This window comes from Quercus suber, unplaced genomic scaffold (assembly GCF_002906115.3).
Source record: "Quercus suber isolate HL8 unplaced genomic scaffold, Cork oak 2.0 scaffold_928, whole genome shotgun sequence".
Taxonomy (NCBI): Eukaryota; Viridiplantae; Streptophyta; class Magnoliopsida; order Fagales; family Fagaceae; genus Quercus; species Quercus suber.
In genome coordinates this window covers 88,062-113,773 of record NW_027070351.1, presented here as the reverse complement: position 1 = coordinate 113,773, position 25,712 = coordinate 88,062, and the positions used below count along the sequence as shown (strand labels likewise).

The following is a 25,712-nucleotide window of genomic DNA, read 5'->3' as shown; positions in this document are numbered from 1 at the left end:
CTATTTGTCAATGTACGTAGTATTTGTTATTAAGTAGCTTCTCTAAAGTGAAAGAAACTTTGTTTAAGGGCGTAAAGGTTTTGCTTGCGGCAAAATCGAGGTGAGAACCCCATCTTCAAGTATTATTATATTGTTATATGAATCTTGAAGTAATATATAGATGGTTTAGCAACGTAGTGAGATTTGGTTATTTCTGCTATATTGTTTACTTGATCACAGTGGAATTGATGGTCTTACTCTTATCATTTTATTGACGATAAAGAAAAAAAGGTTCTTCAGCGTCAAAGGTATTTCTTCTTCTATCATTATTCCTTCTAATTTTAAATTGTAAATTAGCATCAAAGGTATTAATAAGGTATTTCTTAGACCCTTTAACATTGACGCTAGAAGAAGAAATACCTTTGACGCTAAAGACCCTTTTTTTTCTTAGACCCTTTTACAATTTTAAATTATAAATCCCTTTGAAGAAATAGTTAAAGGTATGCTAAATTACAATTAAAATTTTCCAATTTCTTGGATTTCGTTTGTCAATCTTTTTTTTCTGGTTAGAATTTTTTTCTTGCTTGTCAACTTTTTTTGTTAGATTTTTTTTTTTTGTTTTTTTTTGTTTGCCCCTGAAATAAATTTTTGATTTTTTTTTTATAAGTATAGCGTTAACTCTTTGTCTATATACATCTAATTTCTAAATATTGTAGTGTTCTCTTTACATTTAAAAAACTCTTGAGACTCAATTTGAATTGTAACTTATCATGTTTAAATAATTTATTTTGAATTTTAAGTAATTAATATTTGCATTGGTATGTTGTTGAGATCCAATAGTTGTGTCTTTAAAATCAAGAGTAATTGAAAAACAATATCTAAAAAAAATTGTAAAAGAGTCATGAAGGTTGGTACAAAAGACATATTGAAACAAAGGAAAATTGAAAAGCTACATACTGATGCAGGTTGGTACTAAAGACATATAGAAAGAAAGGAAAATTGAAAATCTACATATTGATGCTTCTATAATTACTCATTTGAAATTCAAACCAGTTTCAAAAAGATAGTTTGTGGTTTAGAGCATTTTCTGTTTTCACTGATTGTGTTTTGTTTCACTGTACCTGTTTTTAAACTTTGGTTTGTGTTGTCCATCATTTAAGTTTTCTATATTTGTGGAATTCTTTGTTTTTTGCCAGCTTTGAAACCAAATTTAGCCAAATCAGGATCCACACTACTAGCATTATTGTTAGTCACTTTAAGTTCAATGGTGTATTAAAGTACACTCATTTGAAACTTTTGATTATGTAAGTAAAAGAACATGAATGTTACTTAAAACAAAGCGCACACAATTTTTACTTTAAACTCTTGGCTGAAGATAGCTTTTTTTGTTTGTTTGTTTGTTTGTTACCGTAATGAAAAGAGCCTACAAGTTAGCTATTTCAAACAAAAGAAAAACTAAATAAATCATCTTCTAAAAGTGGTCATTCTCACAAATTTTTGACTGCTTAGCTATACTTTTTCACAGTTGATTATGAATATACATATTAATTGTCACTTGCTCTGTTAAATTTCATTACTTCTTTAAGTCTACACAATAGCACCAAATTAATATATTTCAATCTTCACTGTATGATAATATATTTCAATCTTCACTGTATGATAATATATTTCAATCTTCACCAAATTAATATACTTCAATTAATATATTTCATTAGTTGGCAAAAAAAAAAAAGATCTGCACTGTATGATATCAATCTTTATTAGTTGGGAACACAATTTATTCCCCTTCTACTATGTGTGCTAGGTTAGTTATGAAAAAATTAGATAGTTGAGTATATGAATTTATTTTGCACATTTTTGTTGAAACATTTGTAATAAATGACAAACACTGCAGGAGACAAAAAATTAAGTTCTAGCAAAACAAAAGGCCGGCAAATCTATCAACAATAAGCAAATAGATGTACCAAAAACCTCATCCATAAATTCTTCATTTTACTTCTCCCATAACTTCTGTTGTTCTAAAAGAAAATAAGGAAATAGCCAAATGCTTCACAATCATCACACCTAAATTACATCAAAAGCATCAAATGAGAGAAAAAAAATGACTCAGTGCTTTTATATATATAAAGTTAATGTTAATCTGATTTCATACTACTATTAGAGTTTATGCATTAGAGTTTGCAAATTGGTTGATTTCGAGAGAGTTAAATTCTAATATGCTACTATTATTCTCATGGCCTACACCTCTTTTTGTTCTTATTTATATTTGTATCATTATTTTCATTAGGAACAAGTAAGTTCCTTTCAGAATAGTATATGTTGTTATAGTAGTCATCTTGACCATTTGAAGTTTTAACTTAGCCTCATTGATTTTATAAATTTAATTGCATAAATGTATATAATATATTTTGTGAATTTTGTTGATAGATTTGTAAAGCATAGTATTATTGAGAATAATATCATTTTAATATGCAGTTGAATTTAAATATATTAGGCATTTTTCTGTTTTTTCTTTATTCATTTTCTAATCATATATGTAATTTTATTAAACTATTTCGTGCATTGCATGGGTTAGCGACTAGATATTATAAATTTTAAAACCAAATTGTGGGAGCCAAGTGGCACCATTTTCGACACTTACTCAATAATTTTATTTTATTTTAATGCATATATTATATTTTCCTCTAAAATATATATATATATATATATATCATACTGTATAGATTAAAATAAATGTTGTACTAGTATCCAAAAAAAAAAAATGTTGTACTCTTCAACTATTCAATAGTAAAATTAGGAGGACGTTGAAAACGATTAATTTGCACAAGTGATTTTTTTATTGAACTCAATGTTGGCATTATTATACCAACCTAATTGGACGCATATATTGTCTATGAATCAAAATTAATAAATAATGGACAAAATTTATGTACTGTATCTTAGGTACCGTTTTTTAAGTTTCTCTCTTAAAATTTAGCTATGTGGCTACTTAATTAAAAAATACACTTTAATCCCATAAAAAAAAAAATATGCACGACAGAATCTTAAAAGGAGAACCTAAAAAACAGCACTTAAATACTGTATTTAAGTTTTGCCTATAAATAACTACATAAAACTACCTTCTCAAAAAAAAAAAAAAAAAATCATAAAACTGGTGGTCCTATTTGGAGCCTTCTTATTTTTGCACTTCTATTTGGAGTCTTGAATTTCTTGGTTATTGTTCAAATCTTCTTTTTGCTCCCATTAAAAAGGAAGAAGAAGAAATGAAAAGTCTCCAATCCAATTAAAATGGGTTCTATTTGGAGCCTTGAATCTCTTGGTTATTTTTGTTCAAATCTTTTTTTTTTTCTCCCTTTTTAAAATTTTTTTTTTTTTTAACTCTCAAGCCATGTGGTGCAATCTTATTTGTCTATGCTACATATTTAAAAATTTGTTAAAAAAAGTTATTAGAAAAACTATTTCAATTGCATATTTTAGAAATTTTTTTAAAAAAATGGCCCCACAAATGGTTTTTCAAAATTGGGCGATCAAAAGATTGAATCACTATGTGAATTTGTTAAAAAAGTAAAAAATGTTATTAGAAAAAACTATCTCTACTGCATATTTTAGAAATTTGTTAAAAAATGGGTGATCAAAAGATCAAGTAAAAAAACTATAAAAAAGATAGTTGTTGTTCGTTAGCCCCTGGTTCTCCTTGTTCAATTTTTTTTTCCCTCTCAAGCCACGTCATGCAACCTTATTTGTCAATCTATGCTGCATATTTTGAAAATTGTTAAAAAAAAAAAAATTGTTTAAAAAAGGGAAATACTAAAAATAAAAAAAAAAGGGAAAAACTATGAAAAAAAAAAAGTTTGATAAAAAATGGGAAAATCATTTTTTAAAAAAGGTTTGTTAAAAAATGGTAAAAAATTGGTAGTTATTGGTTTGATAAAAAAATGGGAAAATTGTTAAAAAAAAATGTTTGTTAAAATTTATTCATCGCACGCTGCCTCACGTGGCACGCCTTCTGTCACTTCACACTGGAAACCACCGGTAAAATTTGTTCATCTTTGCGTTTGAACCATTTTCCTCAATAAAAATTGTGAGTTTTTATTTTTATTTTTATTTTTTTTTATGTCCTCATTAGAAATACCAAGAGGTATTGGTTGAGTTATATGGCTATTGACACTAAAATGTTCTCTTAATTGAAAGCGAGTATATAAAATAAATAATAATAAAAAATCAAACAAACAAATGAACACTGAGAGTGAGCATATTGGGTGTGTTTGATAACTCTGATTGGCAAATATTATTTTATTTATGAACATATTTTTTTGAAAGAATAAAAACACAAAATTAAGTGGGCCATTTGTATTGAGTTTTGTAAGAAGTGCTGTCCCAATGAGAATATCTCAATTCTCATGCACAGACCCAATAAAAAACAACCAAAAAGAATTTTCTGCTGCCGAGATTTGAACTCGGATTCAATATTCAATCATATTGGACAATAGAATTGCTAATGTGCTACAGCAAATTTCATGTCTTACTTATCATTATAAATTCTATTAAACCTGAAATTCCAAGTAAACGAGCTAATCCCTGAACTTTTTAAAATAACAATAAAACCCCAAGGCCCTAGCCAAATTATTCATTTTAACACCGATTGTACTTAACAATAAAAGAGTAGTTCAGTTCATTTCACGTTACTGGAGGAGAGAGGAACCTGGCCACCACACACTACCTCACGTGGCACACCTTTTGTCACTTCACGCCATAAACCACCAATAAAATTTGTTCATCTTTGTCTTTGAACCATCCTCCTCAATAAAAATGTGAATTTTTTTATATGTTCCTGTTGGAAATACCAAGAGGATTTGGTTGAGTTATATGGTTATTGATACTAACATGTTCTTCTAATTGAAAGCAAGTATATAAAATAAATTAAAAAAAAAAAATCAAACAAACAAACACCGGGAGTGAGCATATTAAGGTTTGTTTGATAACTTTGATTGGCAAAGAATATTTTATTTATGAACATAATTTTTTAAAAGAATAAAAATACAAAATTAAGTGGGCCATTCGTATTGGGTTTTGTAAGAAGTGCAGTCCCAATGAGAAGATCTCAATTCTCATGCACAGACCCAATAAAAAAACAACAAAAAATTGGGTGTGTTTGATAACTTTGATTGGCAAAGGTTATTTTATTTTTTAACATATTTTTTTAAAGAATATAAATACAAAATAAAGTGGGCCATTTGTATTGGATTTTGTAAGAAGTGCAATCCTAATGAGAAGATCTTAATTCTCATGCACAGACCCAATAAAAAAACAGCCGAAAAGAATTTTCATTTGCCAGGATTCAAACCCGGATTCAGTATTCAATCACATTGAATAATAGAATTGCCAATGTGCTACAAGGGAGTTCATGTCTTACTTATCATTATAAATCCTATTAAACCTAAAATTCAAAGTAATGGAGCTAAACCCTGAACTTTTTGAAATAAGAATTAAACCCGTAAGCCCTAACTAAATTATTCACTTTAACTCTGTTTGTACTCAACAATAAAAGGGCAGTTTAGTTCATTTTACGCTATTGGAGGAGAGAGGATCCTGACCACCATATACTGCCTCACGTGGCATGCCTTCCATCACTTCACACTAGAAACCATTAGTAAAATTTGTTCATCTTTGTCTTTGAACCATCCTCCTTGATAAAAATTGTAGATTTTTTTATAGGTCTCCATTATAAATACCAAGAGGTTTTGATTGAGTTATAAGGCTATTAACATTAACATGTTCTCTTAATTGAAAGTGAGTATATAAAATAAGTAATCAAAAACCTTTCAAAAAAAAAAAAAAAAGAGTAATAAAAAACAAAAGTGAGTGAGCATATTAAGGTTTGTTTGATAACTTTGATTGGCAAAGAATATTTTATTTATGAACATAATTTTTTAAAAGAATAAAAATACAAAATTAAGTGGGCCATTCGTATTGGGTTTTGTAAGAAGTGCAGTCCCAATGAGAAGATCTCAATTCTCATGCACAGACCCAATAAAAAAACAACAAAAAATTGGGTGTGTTTGATAACTTTGATTGGCAAAGGTTATTTTATTTTTTAACATATTTTTTTAAAGAATATAAATACAAAATAAAGTGGGCCATTTGTATTGGATTTTGTAAGAAGTGCAATCCTAATGAGAAGAACTTAATTCTCATGCACAGACCCAATAAAAAAACAGCCCAAAAGAATTTTCCGTTGCCAGGATTCAAACCCGGATTCAGTATTCAATCACATTGAATAATAGAATTGCCAATGTGCTACAAGGGAGTTCATGTCTTACTTATCATTATAAATCCTATTAAACCTAAAATTCAAAGTAATGGAATTAAACCCTGAACTTTTTGAAATAAGAATTAAACCCGTAAGCCCTAACTAAATTATTCACTTTAACCACTGTTTGTACTCAACAATAAAAGGGCAGTTTAGTTCATTTCACGCTATTGGAGGAGAGAGGATCCTGGCCACCATACACCGCCTCACGTGGCATGCCTTCCATCACTTCACACTAGAAACCACTAGTAAAATTTGTTCATCTTTGTCTTTGAACCATCCTCCTCGATAAAAATTGTAGATTTTTTTTATAGGTCTCCATTATAAATACCAAGAGGTTTTGGTTGAGTTATAAGGCTATTGACACTAACATGTTCTCTTAATTGAAAGTGAGTATATAAAATAAGTAATCAAAAGCAAAAGCCAAAAAAAAAAATGTTTATTAAAAAATGGGATTTAAAAAAAAAAAGTTTGTTAAAAAATGGTAAAAAAATTAGTAGTTATTGGTTTGTTAAAAAATGGGAAATTTGTTACAAAATAATTGAAAGCAAGTATAAAAAATAAGTAATAAAAAAAATTTGTTGAAAAATGGGAAAAACAAAAAAAAAAGTTTGTTAAAATATGGGGAAAACTATTAAAATGATAGTTAAAAAATGAAAAAAGTTTTTTTTTTTTAATAAAAAGTTTGTTAAAAAATGTAAAAAACCGAAAAAAGGGTAAAAAAAATTAGTAGTTATTGGTTTGTTAAAAAATTGTTTGTTAATGGCCCATGCAGGTCTCGAACCTGCGACCTTCGCGTTATTAGCACGACGCTCTAACCAGCTGAGCTAATAGGCCATTTGCTGCTAAATTACAAGAAATATTATTATAATGTTAGTATAAGTACAATTTACCCTACATCTTCGCTGCATTTTTTTTTTTTCACTGCTCCAAACTCCAAAAGTAGATTTCCCAGATTTCTCGTAATTGCGGCCTTCTCTTCCCAATTGGTTCTGTCTCTCTCTCTCTCTCTCAATATCGGGAGGGAATTCAAAAAACAACAAAAAATCACCTATTCGCTTCCCTTGTAGCTGCACTGCCTGATTCGGGTTTCAGGAATTAGCTTCACTGTCACAATCATCGATCGATAAGTGAAGAAAGTTTCGCTGTTACAATCAGAGCTGCTTTGCTTCATAGAAGAAAGGGGTAAAAATCTCACCTTTCATTTTCGTTTTCATTTCTAGCTTTACGCAACTGCATGCCATTACTCAAGTCCATAGATTTCTCAGCAAAAATCACCTGTTTGGATGCCGAGAATTTGCAGGAAAAGAAACCACGGACAGATTCAAAACTCCACTAAAATCGAGGTTTTTGTTTATAGATGGCATCAAATATGAATGCATTTTGATTACATTTATGTTAATTTAGTGTTATTATGGAGTTTTTCATTTTTCTAATTTTTCAGTGCTATATATTATGTAAATTTTTCATTTTATAGTTGGTTTAATTTTTGTTGTTGTTGTATGTATTTGGTTACTCCTTTTGTAGTATCATTTTCATTTTTTTTTTTTATCTTCTTTTATGAGTGTTATGATAAAGTTTGAATTTTCTATTTTTTTTTTTTTTTTAAATAATGTGTAAAATTTTCATAATTATTAAAGGTGGATAAGTGGAAATACCCAAAAGATAGTATTTGAAATGGGGAAAATGAAAAGAGGAGAGAGAGAGAGAGAGTTGTTGTTGTTGTTTGAAATGGTTTGGTCAATGTTTAGCGCAGAGTGATTAAAATGCACCAGTGTGAGTAAAAGTGAGTTGATTCAAATTGACGGAACAAAAAAGGTAGATGAAGACCAAAAATAACATTTGTAGAAGTAGTAAGAAATGACATGTCAATTAAGAAAATAACATAGATTATTATTATGACTTTGGATATAATAGAATGGCACAAAAGAATATACATGTGGCCGAATCTAACTAATATGTTAAGAATTCATAGTCGACCCTAAAAAATTTGGGATTAAGCTTGGATGTCGTTGTTGTTTCTTATTTTATTTTTATTAGTAAGTAACATGCACGTGCTTAGTAGGTTTTGAACCCGCAATGTCACTCCTGAACCATTATTGTGGAAGGAGGTAGGGCCAATTGAGTTATAGTTCATTGTTTGAAAATTATTTTAAGTGTTCTATGCAAATTCAATAATATTCACAATTTTTTGAGTTACTATGTTCAATGTATAAGATTATTTAAATGGCTGCTTTACTCCATTACAGGATTTAGGGGACCATTAAATGGATAAAGAGGCACAATCGTGAGGTGAAAATGAGAAGAAAGTGTAGGATCTGGTGGCCGAAGGAGCTGGCATTGAGTGAACCATTATCCTCCAATTTCTTGTTTGGGTGGTTTGTGTCTTCCTCAGTTTCTCTTGACATAGTGGTAGCTTTTGCGTGTAGTGAAGGCTCTCTTTTGCATTATCAGTCTGGCCTTGAGGTATAGCACCTGTAATTTTTGAAGAATGCCTGTATACACTTATGGAAAATGGGGCCAAATACTCTTAGCATTAGTAATTGGTTGCATCCTCATTTTTTAAGTTCAAATAAGTATGACTTAAAGAAACACTAATATGTTAAATGTTGGTCGTAAAATACCAGATTATGTTAAGAGCGATTTCTCATTTTTCCACCATCTAGGTGAGGTAGAGAGGTGTTCTCAGTGTCATGCTTGTCGTTTTTATTCTAATACACGTTAATGCTTTCTTTGGTATTTGGGGTTTGTCTTAAATGTAGAATTCATGTTCCCTCTTTTTAATTCATAACTTAACAGGCATACATTGGAATTTTTGTTTTTGATAAGTCATAAAAAAAAATTTACTAGAAAAGAGGAAACTAAAGTACACAACACAAGTAGTTTACTATGGAACCCCAAGAGTTACAAATGCACGTAAAAAGTATGCAAGTATACCTAAAAAGTGATAACTAACTGCCTTCAGTAGACATCCCCTGATACCTATACTTAAGTTAAGCCTATCAGAGGAAGCTTTATTTTGTCATATTTTCTCCAATTACATTCACACTGTATGGTCCACAACTCCACATTAGGCATAACAGTAGCATATTAGAATATTATATCCACAATTATTTTATTTTATTTTATTTATTTTTTTCATCAATGACCACTTGCTAGTTTTCACTTTCCACCCTGAATGGATCAAAACTGAAATTTTTTTTTTTGCTTTGTTTCCTGGTGTCATTTCCAACTGTCTAACTAAAGTGCAATTCTTTATGTAATATATATCTAATGTGATGTATGGAATACATGACGAAGGCCAAGTGTTGAAGCATGTTGATTGATTGGTCATGTCATATATGCTCAAGTTGGATTAGTGTATCGAATTATTGATTCTTGGCTAATGTGCATTTCTCTAAATGTACCTCTATTGTTCTTCTATCCAATTATCTGTTATGGTTTTGTTGTATAGGAGCTCTAGCACCATTTGAGCTCTAGCACTTAAGTTCTAGATGGAGGGTGAGGTCGTGGGTTCAAGACCCATTGGGTGCACCTGTAACTTACCAATTAAGAATTTGTTGTATAGGGGCAGTATGCTAGTGGTCACTTTTACTTTATTATGGTAGCCCTTAACTTGGTGATTTTTAATTTTTGACATCTCTACAAGAAGCTAAGAGAGAGAATTTTATACTGAAATTTCCTAAGGAGCACCTGGGTGGGTAATTAGGAAAATATTTGCTTGGGTAAATGTTAAGCTATGCAACAACTCCAGAATGAAGTTTGCTCTTGTTATGGGAACCATAATGACCTTTAGAATATTTTTTTCTTGGTTGGCTACCTGAAGGTGTTTTGATATGGTAAGTAAATTTCAGTCTGAACTACTGCTTTTTATCAGGGGACACTTCATGATGCAAATGGGAGCATGCCCAAATTTCTTCAGGATAAATCAAAGCTCTCTATACTGGGACAGCATGGTGTAGATCTTAACAGTAATGGCCTGTTAAGCTCTGGAACAAAAGAAGATAAAAGAAATTCCTCAATTTGTGGCAATGCTTGCGTGCAGAACAATAGAGGTACATTTAGAGAAAACCATGGACACTGGACTTGCGGGTGCCACAAATATGATGGATTATTAGGACAATGTACACAAGTTTCTATTGGAAGCAGTAATTGGATCCTGCTGCTAAATGATTTTCCTGAACAGTGTGGTGGTGAAATTTATCGGATTCCTAAATTGCATCACTTTCATTGGAATGGGCAAATAGTGTTTCAGTGTGATGTCCACGTATGTAAGACATGATGGCTACTTTTTTTCTTTTTTGATAATCGTAAGTCATGATGGCTTCTACTCCATGCTTGTGGCTCCTTGAAGCTATATTTGTTAGTTGTGATTAATCTCCTCTTGTTTATTTGAACAATGAAGGTAATACTTTATGATACTCCCTCATATGGTGGTCACCATTTCTCGTTGCACCTGTGGAATTCATCTGAGCAAGTGAAAGCTGATTTCAAGAAACCCAAGTGGGTTGATGAACTTCACCAAAAGCAGCCACCAGTTGACTTGGTACCAGAGTTTGCAAGTTTTTTGCTTTGTTGTCTATTTTATATTTTTTTGGTGCATTTAGACATTTTGGCTGCTTATTAAAATGCCTTTTCAAAATTTTTTTTTTTTTAAAGTACAGGATACAGTAATTTTGGCAATTAACAGTGCTGCTTCTGCTAAAATATTTTTTGAGAGACATGTGGCTCCTAGGAGGCCCGTTGTTCGGTTTTTTATTTTTTGCAGGTATCTCTCTTGAAGACTCTAATCTTGCATCCCACCTTCCTTCTTCCCTCACACCTTGGTCTGCAATATTTGATGGCCTATGTTTTGGCTTTCAGGTTTCTTACTTTCATCTGGCAACTATTTGCAATGTCCATTGCTTCATTATCAACTTTATTCTACTTCATTCTTCAGCTTCTCCATATCCTTTTGAGTTTTGGATCACAATCGTGGATATATATTAAATCAGCAAGGATACTCAGGTCTACATGGATAAGTATTCGAATCCGCTGCTGTCAGATCTTGTATTGGCCAATCTTCCTCCAAGATAATGGCCTGAGGTAAGATGAGGTTTCTGAAGAATACTTTTTATTTATACATCAGGTTTTAAATGCTAATTAATACGACGCTTCAGTCTTTAATTAATACATCAGGTTTTACATCAGATTTGTGCCTAAATTTAGGTTTAAAGCCACTATGAATTTCAGTTGTTTTCTGCCTTTTCCTTTTTTTTAGATCTAAGCATTTTAATTAGATTTTATATCCTAATGAATCCCCCCTTACCAAAAAAGAAGAAGAAGAAGAAGCTCATTTCATGTAATTCTAGGGTTGAAGTTGATATTCAATTTGAGTATAAACTCAATCAATAAACGTCTGTAGTCTATCTGTGGGGAAGGGAGGAACCAAAAAAAGTTGGGTTGGGGGTTGGGGGGGTGGTTTTGCTACTGTTTTTATTATTTATTGGCTGAATTCATCGTTTGCAGTAGGTTCCTATTTTTCTCAACTCATCACTGCATTTTTTATTCTTTTTTTAAGGTCTCTATCATGCGTTGAATATGCGGAGAAAGCTGCATTACGTAGGCATTCCATGTGGTCAAGCTTGGCTCTTGATGTTCTCTTGGGAAACTTGATTGGTTGGGCACTGTTATACAATGCAGAATCTGCTTGCTGGTGGGTTATGAACTTTACTGGTGAAATTACATACAAATCAATGCGGTCAAGTTGTGCTTGGTTGATGGGAGCCCCTGCAGGTTTCAAGTTAAACACGGAATTGGCCGGTGTTCTTGGCATGGTTTCTCTTAATGCAATCCAAATATGGTCTACCCTCTCAGTCATTCTGGGTTTCCTTTCCATTTATATTATTAAAGGACTTGCAATATCAGGGATTCTATTTGGGATGACAATACCAGCTGCTTTGATCATAGACATTTTTTTACTAGCAACTCTGCATATCTCAACCCTTCATTGGCTGGTCTCACTTGTATATTCAACACAGACGCAGGCATTAGCAGATTTGTGGCGCCTTTTCAGGTAACACTTTGTGATTCCATTTCTTGGTTTAGTTTTTACAACTCTTAAATCGGTCAAAATTCCACCTGGCTGTCATGGTAGTCACTTTTATCAAAACAATCATAAGCATTAAAAAGTAAAAAAACAACTCTACCATTTAAATCAAGATATCATGCAGTTCATGCAATGCACTAGTGATTGATATAAGGAGCTTAACATGAGCAATGAATTATTAAAATCTTGTCATTTTCAGCTCCACAAAAATAAGAGAAGCTGCTCTTATAAGAATAAAGAGGAGCCGCATGTTGTGGATTCAAAATTAATTGGGTGCTGGGTATGATGTAGCACAAATAACATCAAGACCCTTGGGTCCAGATGTGGTAAGACCCTTAGAACGTATAACTTTAAGAAGGATTTTGTGGGAAACAATTAGAAAATTAAAACAAAATTAGGAATCAACACCTAGGGTTGCTTTGAGTTTGTACCAAACGGGATAGAAAACCTAGGAATTAGCACCAAGTCATTGGAAAAATTCCAATAGAAAATTTATTCATCAATTGTAAACTTATCTTTGTTGGAATACAATAATGTGTTAAACAGCCCATGGCCCACAGCCCGACCCAGAAACCCGACAGCCCATCGGGCTAATGGGCGGCCCAGCCCGTTGTTATTGAGGCCCATGTGTAGCCCACTAGCCCAGTGGGTCAGGCCGTGGGCTAGTTTTTATGCCCATGGATACCCGGTGGACTAGCCTAATAGCCCAACCCGTTGGCGCAGCCCAATAACTCATAATTCATAATAAAAATATGTAGGAAGTGTATGAAAGATTGATCCTGAGATATTATAGAGGAATTTCTTAAGAGAACTCCCTCAACTGCTAAGATACTCAAAGTAATTGTGCTAAACTTAGTTTACTAAATATATATATTTTTTTAATAGTCTAGCAAATTTGAATTAACCATTTGACTTTTTTTTTTTTTTTAATTAAAGATAAAAATAAAAAACTATTTAAAGCCTTAATAAAAAAATTAAATAGATTTAATTGTAAAAAAATTTGTAATTAAGTATTAAATTCTTTAATTCTTTTCTTTAAAAAAATAGATTGATTATTCCTTTATAAAAAATTGATTCTTTCTTTATAAAAATAATAAAATAATATGCTAACACAAGCCCATGGGTAGCCCATTAGGCCTAACCTGATAGCCCACCTCGCTAAAGACAAAATGGGTATTGCCCATGGGCAGGGTCATAGGCTGAGGTTTTCTCTTTCGGCCTAGCCCGACCCGGTCTGTTAACTAGTTAATAGCTCATTATGCCCGGCCCATTGTGCCCATGGGCTAAGTAAAAATGGGCCGGGCTGGCCTGACCCAACCCATTGACGACCCCTAGTTAAACTCTACTCCAAATTGACTTGGGGCCAAAGCCCAATTATTGAATTATGAAAATAACCTTGACTCTAGGAAATTTAATATTATAATTGACTTCTACTTATCCAAATGTATAAAATTGACTTCTACTTATCCAAATGTATAAAATTGACTTCTAAAATTAAATATAACTAGATTAAAATATAACTGTCTTCGTGCTCCATACATTAGGGCAATGTATCAATCAAAAGAAAAAGAGGAAAGAGAAAAACCTAACGAGAAATTTAGATGAGTGAAAGTTCATTGCAAAATGGCAGAATCTTATGAGAAATTGTGGTTTTTATGAGTTTTGAGGTGAGTAAAGAGATAATTAATTTTGAAAATTCCTTAAGAAACATCCTTGTTTCTCTTAGACTAACCTTTTGATTTTTGTCCTTTTGCTTTCTTCCTTTGTGTTCATCATTGTGAACTCAATGTTTTTAATATTTTTAATCTATATAACTACTCTTATTACTTATCGACCAAAAAAAACAAAAAATTCATTAAGAAACAATTAGAGATATTGGTTCATTGTGTGATTCTTCCTGGTGTTGCTGATAGTGTAAGAATCGTTGCAGTTTCTTAAATATCTGAGCTGACTTGTCCAAAATCCTATAAGTTCTATATTGCCATTTTTCTCATCACTGTGATGAGTAACTTCGTAGGCATCCTAGGAGGTGAAGGAAAACACAAAATCAGTATATGGGGCCTTCCTTAGAGTGGGGGAAAGGGGGAAAAGATAATATTAAAAAAAAAACAAAGAAAAAGAAGCAATACAAAGAATAATGAGAGATGGGAGCTAAAATACATAATAAGAAGGACTTATCAAAAAAAAAAAAAAATACATAATAAGAAGGGCTTGGGGTTCTTCACAATGTTCTGATATTTATGAGTTTTAAAATTCTCTTAGATCTAGAATTTGATTTATTTGTATTCTTATGATCCTTTGTGTTCATTATCTTGAGCACAAGGTTTTGTTTCTTTATCAATGAAATTGAATTCTTGCCAATCAAAAAAAAGAAAAAAAAAAGAAAAAAAAGAAAGAAAACCATTATAAAGAGGAGGAGAAAATAAGAGATGGGGGAGTTGCATGTGCCATGCATGCTGATTTATTGCCATTGCAGTAGTTTATACAGAACTCTGTGTGTGTTTATATATGAGTTTTTGGTAGATATGATTTGTCCTTGGTATGCTTAACTCTTTATGTAGCCTTTTGGATTGCTAGATAATGGTCTTTGGATCAACTGAAAACTTCATCTTTTATGTGTTCTTGAACATCTGTTGCTATTGTTATCTATCTGTTTCAATTGAGTTCTCATTCATAGTTTCTTTCCAGGGTAATATTGAAATGAATCTTAAATGTAAAACTTAGAATTCTTAACTTTAAATTCATTGCTTAAGGACTTTGTAAACTTATACTCACCTTGTTGTTCTTTATCTGTTTCAATCAAGATATGAGAGGTCATGGTGATATTTGATTGCCTAATTGATGTTGGTTCTACTGATAAAAAAAAAATTGATGTTGGTTCTTATATGGTTGATGCTATTCTGAGTGCTTTTTTCTTCTGAAGGGTATCAATCCCTGAGCTAAAAGACATGTTAAATGTGTAAGGATGCTAAAGAAGAGGTAAAAATAGGGATAAGAAATTGATTTCCATTTTACTTGTGAGCTTGTACATTGGCCAAACTTGCCTGTCTTTCTTCCATGATTCAATAATGCTTGTTACTCATTCATATATTCTCAAATACCTTGGACACCTTTGATTGTTCACATTTTAACATGAGTGCTAATTTGAATTGGTAATATCCTCTTAAATGATGTAATTTTTGGTCCCCATATCACTTGAGCGGTTGATAGATTGTGGATGTCCAGGTGCTCTTTAGAGATATGTGGCTCTAGTTGCTTTTGTGGCTAGGGCCCTTCTTTGCCATATTTCTAGAGAGATGCTTTTACTGTGAACATTTAATGGAAGAATGATATTCTTATATCTTAGAAAGTTAGAAGTGTTACTTTTGAAGGAACTAATTTTAAATTTTGGGAGGCTTCCTATGCAAAATAGGTTAAATTTTTGTTGACATTTAAGAAGAATTCCTCTTTCTTTGGTTGATGAGAAATTCTATTCTCTAAAAGAGATCAGCTTGTGCACTTTGCTAGATTCAATATTCTTTGCAAGACAGAACTTCAAGGTGTAAAATATCTTTTTCCTTACTTCATTGATAATATCATGTCTTATTTCAGAGTTCATATCTTTTCTTTCCCTGTTTCAAGCTATTCATGTAATTGCTGATTCTTTGGCAGTGGTCGAAAATGGAATCCTCTTCGTCAGAGATTAGATAGCTACGACTACACTGTGAAGCAACACGTCGTTGGATCTCTTCTGTTTACACCACTCTTACTTCTCTTACCGACTACTTCTATTTTCTATACCTTCTTTAGCATTGTGAACACAACCATCAGCCTTATATGTATACTGATTGAAGTCACTATCTCTGTTATTCATGCGACACCTTATATCAAAATATTCCTTTGGTTGGCAAGACGAAGAAGATTTCCTTCTGGGATATGGTTTGAAATTGTATCTTGTCGGAGTAATCTGATTGGTGATACTGCGATTTGGAGTCCTGATAAATTTGATTCTTCATCAGAGAATTTGCATTGTAATCAAAATGGAGGGAAATCTAGTATTTTGGTTTCATTTCTACACAGCAACTGCTTGAGTATAGGTGAGGGAGGCCTCTAGCTATATTATCACTTGTGATATTATTTAGTGATGTTTCTGTAGGGATGAGTCTTAACAAAGCCTCTCATTTCAAGACTCAACTAGCTCTCTCTCTCACACACACACACACACACACACATATCTATGTTTACCATATCACATCTATCTTTGACTTTCAATGTATGTGGTGTTTTTTTTGCTAACCAACTTTAGAAATTATATTTCAGGAGAGCTAGTTGCGCCTCATTATAGAAATGTCTTTTTTGGGGTTTTTGGTTCTTTTTTTGCTAAATTTACTCATGGTGTCCTCACTGGGAAAAGGTGCGTCTTCTTTGCCTATTTAGTTTTCATCTTGCTGCTCTATTGTTTCATAGCTACTGAAATTCAAACTTAGTTCCTCTATCTATCTATATCTATCACATTTTTATACGTTCAGGGTAGCTTCTACATTGGGTACTGCTCTTCCTTCACCATTGCCGTGGATGTCCATCCCCTACAAAGAGTATTGGTATCTCTGCTATGATTCAATTCTTGCCTGCTGCAGATCGTGACTGTCTTCATATTCAGTGATTCTTCTACTTTTTGACTAACATATTCTCCTCTGCAACCGTTTCATGCTGCTCATCAGTTGCATTTAGAATTTTGCGGGCTATTCATCACATGATTGTCCATCCTGATTCAATTCTTGGATTGTTGTAGGAATGAGTTGATTTAAGTATATTGGTTCCTTTTTAGGTTGGTTATGTGTTTATTATTGAAGCCTTCTGGTTTATTTAGGAATGCATGGTTTTTTTGTATGCACTGGTTCCTTAATTTGAAATTTATTGATCAAATTTTGTACTTACAGACAACATGTACTGCTTCTTCACAACTGATCATGACTTCATAACCAATCAACTGCAAAAGATTTATAACTGATTGAATAATAATAGTGTTCAAGTGCCTCTGGTGAGTGGAAACAAACAGTATATAAGGCACTTGGCCAAAAAAGAAAAAGAAAAGTGTGATAGGCAAATATGAGATTGTTTAGGAAAAATATCCAAAATATAGAATATATCACAGGTGCTTGCTTTGCCTAAATATGTCCTTTTTTATTATTTATTTATTCTATATTCCTTATGTAAAAAAAGATAATGAAAGCAATATGATGTGTGAACAATGGTTAATTTTACTCCCCCACCCAACTCTAAACTGGGGAATAGGTCCTGGTGGGGAAGTTACAGATATTTTTCCATGTTGTGTCTCTGGAGTATAAAAACGATATTATAAATTAGAGTTTTTGCATTTACCTAATATAATAAAAGGGCAAAATTTAGGTACAGTACCTTAGGTACAGTACTTTAGGTTCTCTACTTAAAATTTTGAATTTAACAACCCAGCAAACGGCGTTAAAACTAAATTTTTTTTCCTTCTTCCTTCTTTTCCCTGTATTGCAACTGCAAGAAAACCATGGCTTCAGATCTTTCAAATTGTAGGATCTATGCCTTCCGTTGAAGAATAAATAGATATCATCATCAAAAGTAAACAAAAAATCCCAGCAAAAAAAAAAAAAAAAAAAAAGGAAGAAAGGGGAAACAAGCAAAAAGCTTCATTTCTAGACTCAGCTCTTGATATTTGAGTTCAATGACTCGCCTCTTCTCAAAAACATCACCTTCTCCGTCGATAAAAAACCGCCAGCTTCTTTATTTTCATAGTTTCTCCAACGATAAAAAATCGCCGGCTTCTTTATTTTCTCCTTTCTTCTTTATTTTTTTGCTGAGGATTTTTTATTTGCTTTTGGTGAGCACCGTGGGAAAGCAGAAAGCACATAGCTTTTGATGGGCTGAGATGAGAACAAGTTTACAGGTGATGGACTGCAATCACTTACAAATAATCTTTGCAACACGTAAATTCCTTGAAAGTTGTTTTAGACTTTTTTGTTTTCCTTTTTGTTCTCTCAAAAGGAGTACCTCCACTGTCTTCATGGTTATTATTATTATTTTATATGGTTTTAGTTGTAGTGAGCCAGTGACTATTGGATTTATTTGGATTTCCCACAGTGATTTTTTATTTTTATTTTATTTGGATTTATTTGGAGTAGAAAGATCTGAAATTTGAACCCGTGGGTTCTTTTGCAGTTGTAGTATAGGAAAAGGAGGAAGAAGAAGGAAGAAGGGGAAAAAAAAAATAGTCTTAACTCCGTTTGTTTGGGCTGTTAAATTGGACAGATGTCAAAATTTTAAGTAAGGAACCTAAGGTACTGTACTTAAGGCACTGTACCTAAGTTTTGCCCATAATAAAATATTTAGTTTCCTGTTAAATGGTCCTCTTTCTCTCAGTCTTTTTTTGGACACTTGTGTGTTAATGAGACTCAAAATCATTGGCAAGCATATTTTGAGTAGATGGAATGCATTAATTGATCTATTAGATATTGTTGATTCTCACTAAACCTTTTGAAGTTACCAGTTCTCAACCAAATAAGTGAACCTACTACAATGGTTGATATTCCAAACATTTTTTGTTACATCTCTTGCTTCCTAGTTAGTACATCCTTTGTTCAAAATATTGTCACGATTCAACATTTCAACTTTGACTATTGCGCGTGATCTAGTAGAGTACTATGCTCACATCGGTGTCTTTCTGATTCCAAGTATTGTGGGCATTCATTGCCCTTGTCAACCTTACAATCACCTGTTTCTTTCACCAGACTTCAACTGAAAACTTGAACAAATCTAATCACACAATATGATTATTAATTTGGCTAAACAAACGTGTTTGTAATCCCTTTCAAGTCCGCTGAATTTTTATTTAATTTCATCCAAAAAAAAAAACGAACAGGATGTTTATACCTAGGATTGAATTTTGATCAATGATGGTGCTTTAGGTGCAAGGCTGTGAGCCTAATGGCTATTTTTTTTTAATTGATAATATTTTAATAATTATAATTTACTAGCTGGGTTCCCGCAGCTCATTTTAGTTTCCTCCAATATTTCAATAAGATTTAGTTTAACTGGTTGGCATCTCAATTTCTAATAGAGACATTCAGATTTAGATACCTCACCCTCAACTATCAATGTATATATAAAAAATTTTCAATAATTTTCCTTGTAAAAAAATGTAATATTTAGTTATTTTATAGACAAAATCGAAAGACATTAAGAATAATGTAGTGATTTGATCATAGTATATATATGTGTTTTTAAATTGAAAATTGCATGATATATTGGGTCATATAAATTGGCATGTTTCATGCGTACAAAAAATGCAAATATCATTTAATTATTTTTTTTTTACATTTTGAATTTTGTGTTAGTAAAGTTATTTATTTTTTCCCCTTTTTGTTGGACATTGTTTCAATAGTTGCAAAGACAACTAAAATTTTAGTAAGAATATCATATTTCAAATCAATTGTTTCTCACATTAAAAAAAAAAAATCAAATTTTTCTCATATAAATCTTAGAAANGAACTAGGAATTATGAATAAAAAAGGTGTTGGTGTTGGTGTTGGTGTTGAAGGAAAGTACGACTTTTTCAGAGTGTACGATGGGCATGGAGGGTGCCACATGGCGAGGGCTTGTAGTGAAAGGTTGCATGGGATTTTGGTGGAGGAGGGAGGCGAGAGTGAGAGTAGTAGTGAAGAGTTAGAAGGGTTATCGGAGTATTGGGAGAGAGTGATGCAAGTCTAATCCAGTCATGGGTAACTTCTTCAAACTCTTCTTCTTCTTCTTTTGCATTGTCTTCTATTTTTACTAGTCGCATACCCGCGCATTGCGTGAGATAATTTTTTTTAGGGTGATCTTATTAAATATATTTGGGGTAATAAGTAATGACACTCTCCCATTTTGTTTATATTAATAACAAAATATTTTAAATTTATTTAAGAATCTGTTTATAAATGTTTAACCATGGTTAGTAAAGACATTACTCATAACTTTAGAATTAAAATACAAATTTATAAAATACCAAAATATTTGAAGTGACAAATCTCTCCATAACTTATTGGGAAAAGAAAAGGGAAAAAAAAAAAAAGCAGAAGACATTACTTAATATTTTGAAATACACTTTAATTTAAAATTTTAAAATAAGAGAATTTAATTTTAAAATTAAGGATAATTTTGGAACCTACCTTAAGCACAGGCAAGTTAGTCCACAATATTTTAATATTAATTTAACAAAGTTTGGCCAAACAAATGTAAAGGGTGAAAATATTTTTTCCTTTCAAGTTTTGGGTAGAGTGTCATTTTTTCAAACATCAAGGAAGGGGAATGTAATTACCCCTATATTATTATAGGGTCAAAATTTGTAACCCAAGCCCAAAAGATATGGGATGTGAACCCAATAAGCCCAATACAATGAATTTGTAGAGAGTAGGTAAAAGAACTGGGCTGTTTATGAACTAAACAATAGTTAATCAAGATTTTAAAAGGTGAACCCGTACAAAATCACACTTGAAACTTGAAGAAATTGATGTCCGAGGAGATAAATTATTGTTTGAAAGGCCAATACCATTCTTAGAGCTACAATAAATTTTTCTTCTTCTTCTTTTTCTCTTTTCTTTCGATCCCCCTTTCATGAGAGGTCTCTTACATTTATATATTTTTCTTTTAAACCATCTTCATCGTACACTTGTTCTTCATCTAAGCATTCACTCGAGTACATGTCACATCAGGTATCTTCTTTAGTTCTCCATGAGTGGTGGCAGCTGAGATTGCACTGTTCAGGGGTCTTCTCCACATAAATGCAGTCAGAAAAGTTGCTGCAGTGCATTAAATGTGGTGGTAGTAGCTTTTTCTTTAGATATTTCTCTATTCTTATCATCTTTATACGTGTATGAAGTTCATCATTATCGTTGGAACTTCCTGGAAGTTTACCTAAACTGCCCAGGTATTTGCTTGACCGATATTTTTCAAATCCGAGGAGGATATACTCCTCGGACTGTACTCCTTCATCCTTTTCTTACGTGATTCTCCATTCTGGGGCCTTTCCCAATTCTTTACTCATTCTCGGATATACTCATTTATTCAAATAGGGCCTAAGGCCCAATATACGCGTTTGGGCTTTTACCCCCACAATTATTATTATTATTATTATTATTCTTGTTGTTGTTGTTGTTAATAATTGATTTTTCATTTTCTTTTAAGTTAATAAAAAACTTACATATACCCTTTTATTTATTTATAGAATATACATTTTTTTAACCTTTACATATCTTTTTTTTTAATGTGAATCTTTCCATATACCTTAAGTTCCAAACTTGGAACTACTAATAAGCATAATTCTGCAACCATTACATTTCACATTACCAAAAACACACGCACAAAGCCGCTTAATAGATTCTTTGACAATGAATTTCAGAATAACTACCTTAGGGAAATAGTTGGCTGGAATAGCCGGAGTAGCGTGCTCAAGAACCACTCCAGAAATAGTCAAACTTCAATGGAGACAAACAACAAGCAGTTGATTGACACCATCTACTGATTTTAGAAGATTTCAGAGCATAGTGTGGGTTTCAGAGAATAGTGTGGGTGGTAGTGGGGAAAGAGATTTGTGGGTTTCAGAGTAACTCGACAGACCAGGCCCGCTTTTGTCAAAACTGGTGAGGCGGAGCAATGGCTATACTGGAGGCACAGTTGGGGTTGAGAGGAGCGTTAGGGAGAAGGAGGTAGAGAGAGAAAAACCGCTGGTGGAAGTGAGTGAATGAGAGAAAAATATAAGAGAGGAGAAAGAGTTTTTTTGAAATCATTTGGGTAAACTAAAAAGAGAAGAGAAATAGATGGCACGCGTGGACAGATAACGTGTCAATATTTTGAGCATTGGATTTAATCCTTTGAATACTTATTCACGTAGACCTGAATTTCCTTATTGATTTAATATAAAAACTAATTCTCAAAAAAAATATATAAAAAATTAATTTTCAAAAATAATTATAAAAAAATAGCCGTTGGGGCTCACCCCTTGTGCCGACTATTATATAAGGCATCATCGGTTTATGGCCGAATCTCTCTCCTCCACTCAAATCCGATGAAGATCTAACACCATCCACCCACCACCATTTCAACCAAACTGACTGATCATCCACCAAAGCCCAATCTGACTCGACCTGTGGTGGTTGCCGGTCGACCTTGGGTCTTCACTTCTTCCACTTGACCTAAGCGGGTCGAGTGGCAGTTTGATCTCAAACTCAATCAGCTGACTAGTGGACAGCCCTATTCCATATTATCGACATTCCCAAACAATGGGGCAAACAGAGAATTAGTTTATTACATACCAATCACCTCTCCCAAATATCAACTTCAATACTTATTAATTTTTAGTTTTCTCCAATATTTCAAGTAAAGTTACAGTAAGAGGCAAAAAAAAGTACAATTTCTATTGCTAACTAATAAAGACATTATGTAAAAATCTTGCATACAACAATGCCCCCTCATTTAATTGTTCACATAATTTGAAATGACATGCAACTCATTCTTACCTAAACATAACATAAGAATTTTGCTCATTAGGTAAATTGTATTTCCTGACATGAGGTGAGTGTGTTATTCTCCTCTTTGTTCTTTAATTATTATTAGCATTAATTTTGGGTAACTTTTAATTGGGAACATTATTTCAATTACTAAGACTCGTTTTGGTAAGATTTTGACAAATTATAACTTAGAAAAAAGATAAATTTCAAAAAGTTGTACATAAATAAGTTGGGCAAAATAAGTTATATAACATGTCACTAAAAGGAATCAGGAAATTTAAAGGGTTAAGATTAATTTTTAGTAAATTCACAAATGTTTAATTTTTAATATTAATTTTTAGTTTTTGTGTCAATTTTTGTCAAATCAACTAAACATGAGGAATAATGTCATATTGTAAATATATTATTATTATTCCAACTAAAAACTATTTCTTAAATAAAGTTTATAAAAATAATCTTATAAATTCATTTAATATAAATAATTTATGCACAACTATAGATAATTAATATATATACATTTACTCTATTAGTTGATTCAATGAACTAATAATTTGATATAAATGCAAATTCTTTGAAGTAGAAGCCTAAATAAAAAGAACTTCAAGGAATGCGCCACTTGGCACAATTCCATGCTCTCTAGCATGATGTTTCTACTTTTATATATACTAGTCGCAGACTTGCACATTGGGCGAAATAATTTTTTTTTTTAGGTTAATCTTATTAAATATATTTGGGGTAATAAGTAATAACACTCTCCCATTTTGTTTATATTAATAACAAAATATTTTAAACTTATTTAAGAATCTGTTTATAAATGTTTAACCATGGTTAGTAAAGACATTACTCATAACTTTAGAATTAAAATACAAATTTATAAAATACCAAAACATTTGAAATGACAAATCTCTCCATAACTCATTGGGAAAAGAAAAGGGGGGAAAAAAAATAACAAAAGACATTACTTAATATTTTGAAATACACTTTAATTTAAAATTTTAAAACAAGAGAATTTAATTTTAAAATTAAGGATAATTTTGGAACCTACCTTAAGCATAGGCAAGTTAATCCACAATATTTTAATATTAATTTAACAAAGTTTGGCCAAACAAATGTAAAGGGTGAAAATATTTTTTCCTTTCAAGTTTGAGGTAGAGTGTCATTTCTTCAAACATCAAGGAAGGGGAATGTAATTACCCCGATATTATTATTATTATTGTAGGGTCAAAATTTGTAGCCTAAGCCCAAAAGATATGGAATGTGAACCCAATAAGTCTAATATAATGAATTTGTAGAGAGTGGGTAAAAGAACTGGGCTGTTTATGAATTAAACAACAATTAATCAAGATTTTAAAAGGTGAACCCGTACAAAATCACACTTGAAACTTGAAGAAATTGATGTCCGATGAGATAAATTATTGTTTGAAAGGCAAATACCATTCTTAGAGCTACAGTAAATTTTTTTTTTCTTCTTCTTTTTCTCTTTTCTTTCGATCCCCCCTTCATGAGAGTTATCTTACATTTATATAGTTTTCTTTTAAACCATCTTTATCGTATACTTGTTCTTCATCTAAGCATTCACTTGAGTACATGTCACATCAGGTATCTTCTTTAGTTCTCCATGAGTGGTGGCAGCTGAGATTGCATTGTTCAGGGGTCTTCTCCACATAAATGTAGCCAGAAAAGTTGTTGCATGCATTAAATGCGGTGGTAGCGGCTTTTTTTTTATAGATATTTCTCTATTCTTATCATCTTTATACGTGCATGAAGTTCATCATTATCGTTGAAACTTCTTGGAAGTTTACCTAAACTGCCTAGGTATTTGCTTGATCGATATTCTTCAAATCCGAGGAGGATACACTCCTTGGACTATACTCCTTCATCATTTTCTTACGTGATTCTCCATTCTAGGGCCTTTCCCAATCCTTTACTCCTCTTCGGATATACTCATATCTTCATATAGAGCCTAAGGCCCAATATACGCGTTTGGGCTTTTACCTACACAATTATTATTATTATTATTATTCTTGTTGTTGTTGTTGTTGTTATTAATAATTGATTTTTCATTTTCTTTTAAGTTAATAAAAAACTTACATATACCTTTTTATTTATTTATAGAATATACATTTTTTTAACCTTTACATATCTTTTTTTTAATGTGAATCTTTACATATACCTTAAGTTCCAAACTTAGAACTATGAATAAGCATAATTCTGCAACCATTACATTTCACATTACCAAAAACACACGCACAAAGCCGCTTAATAGATTCTTTAACAATGAATTTCAGAATAACTACCTTAGGGAAATAGTTGGCTGGAATAGCTGGAGTAGCGTGCTCAAGAACCACTCCAAGAACAGTCGGACTTCAATGGAGACAAACAACAAGCAGTTGATTGACACCATCTACTGCTTTTAGAAGATTTCAGAGCATAGTGTGGGTTTCAGAGAATAGTGTGGGCGGTAGTAGGGAAAGAGATTTGTCGGTTTCAGAGTAACCTGACAGACCAAGCCCGCTCTTGTCAAAATTGGTGAGGCGGAGCAATGGCTGTGCTGGAGGCACGTACAGTTGGGGTTGAGAGGAGCGTCAGGGAGAAGGAGGTAGAGAGAGAAAAACCGCTGGTGGAAGTGAGTGAATGAGAGAAAAATATAAGAGAGGAGAGAGATTTTTTCTGAAATCATTTGGGTAAACTGAAAAGAGAAGAGGAATAGATGGCACGCGTGGATAGATAACGTGTCAATATTTTGAGCATTGGATTTAATCCTTTGAATACTTGCTGCAAATGGTCTTTTGGTTCTTTACATTACTATCAATCTCTTTAA

At 32.2% G+C, this 25,712-nt stretch overlaps 1 protein-coding gene and 1 non-coding gene across 5 annotated transcripts; one reads left to right on the top strand and one right to left on the bottom strand.

Annotated features, from left to right (window-relative positions):
• Positions 1-7,052: 7,052 nt before the first annotated feature.
• Positions 7,053-7,126, bottom strand: TRNAI-AAU (transfer RNA isoleucine (anticodon AAU)). The gene has a single exon. It is a non-coding gene; the product is annotated as a tRNA-Ile (tRNA).
• A 91-nt stretch (positions 7,127-7,217) lies between these two features.
• Positions 7,218-17,393, top strand: LOC111997624 (uncharacterized). Of its 4 annotated transcripts, XM_065768388.1 has the most exons (11): positions 7,218-7,474; positions 7,593-7,635; positions 8,539-8,755; positions 10,167-10,556; positions 10,695-10,835; positions 10,954-11,057; positions 11,153-11,374; positions 11,850-12,344; positions 16,029-16,453; positions 16,677-16,770; positions 16,886-17,393. In XM_065768388.1, exons 3-11 carry the CDS (start codon positions 8,588-8,590, stop codon positions 16,998-17,000), a joined length of 2,154 nt encoding a protein of 717 aa, XP_065624460.1. In that variant the 5' UTR covers positions 7,218-7,474; positions 7,593-7,635; positions 8,539-8,587; the 3' UTR covers positions 17,001-17,393. The 4 variants fall into 4 exon arrangements, with proteins under 4 accessions (XP_065624460.1, XP_065624459.1, XP_065624461.1 ...); XM_065768387.1 differs by lacking the exon at positions 7,593-7,635; XM_065768389.1 differs by lacking the exons at positions 7,593-7,635; positions 10,167-10,556.
• Positions 17,394-25,712: the final 8,319 nt, after the last annotated feature.

Excerpts from the sequence above, each read along its gene's own strand:
- LOC111997624 (XM_065768387.1), top strand. The coding sequence starts at position 8,588 with ATGAGAAGAAAGTGTAGGATCTGGTGGCCGAAGGAGCTGGCATTGAGT. Across the intron at positions 11,375-11,849 it reads CTCCAAGATAATGGCCTGAG|GTCTCTATCATGCGTTGAAT; the intron begins GTAAGATGAGGT and ends TCTTTTTTTAAG. Across the intron at positions 12,345-16,028 it reads GATTTGTGGCGCCTTTTCAG|TGGTCGAAAATGGAATCCTC; the intron begins GTAACACTTTGT and ends ATTCTTTGGCAG.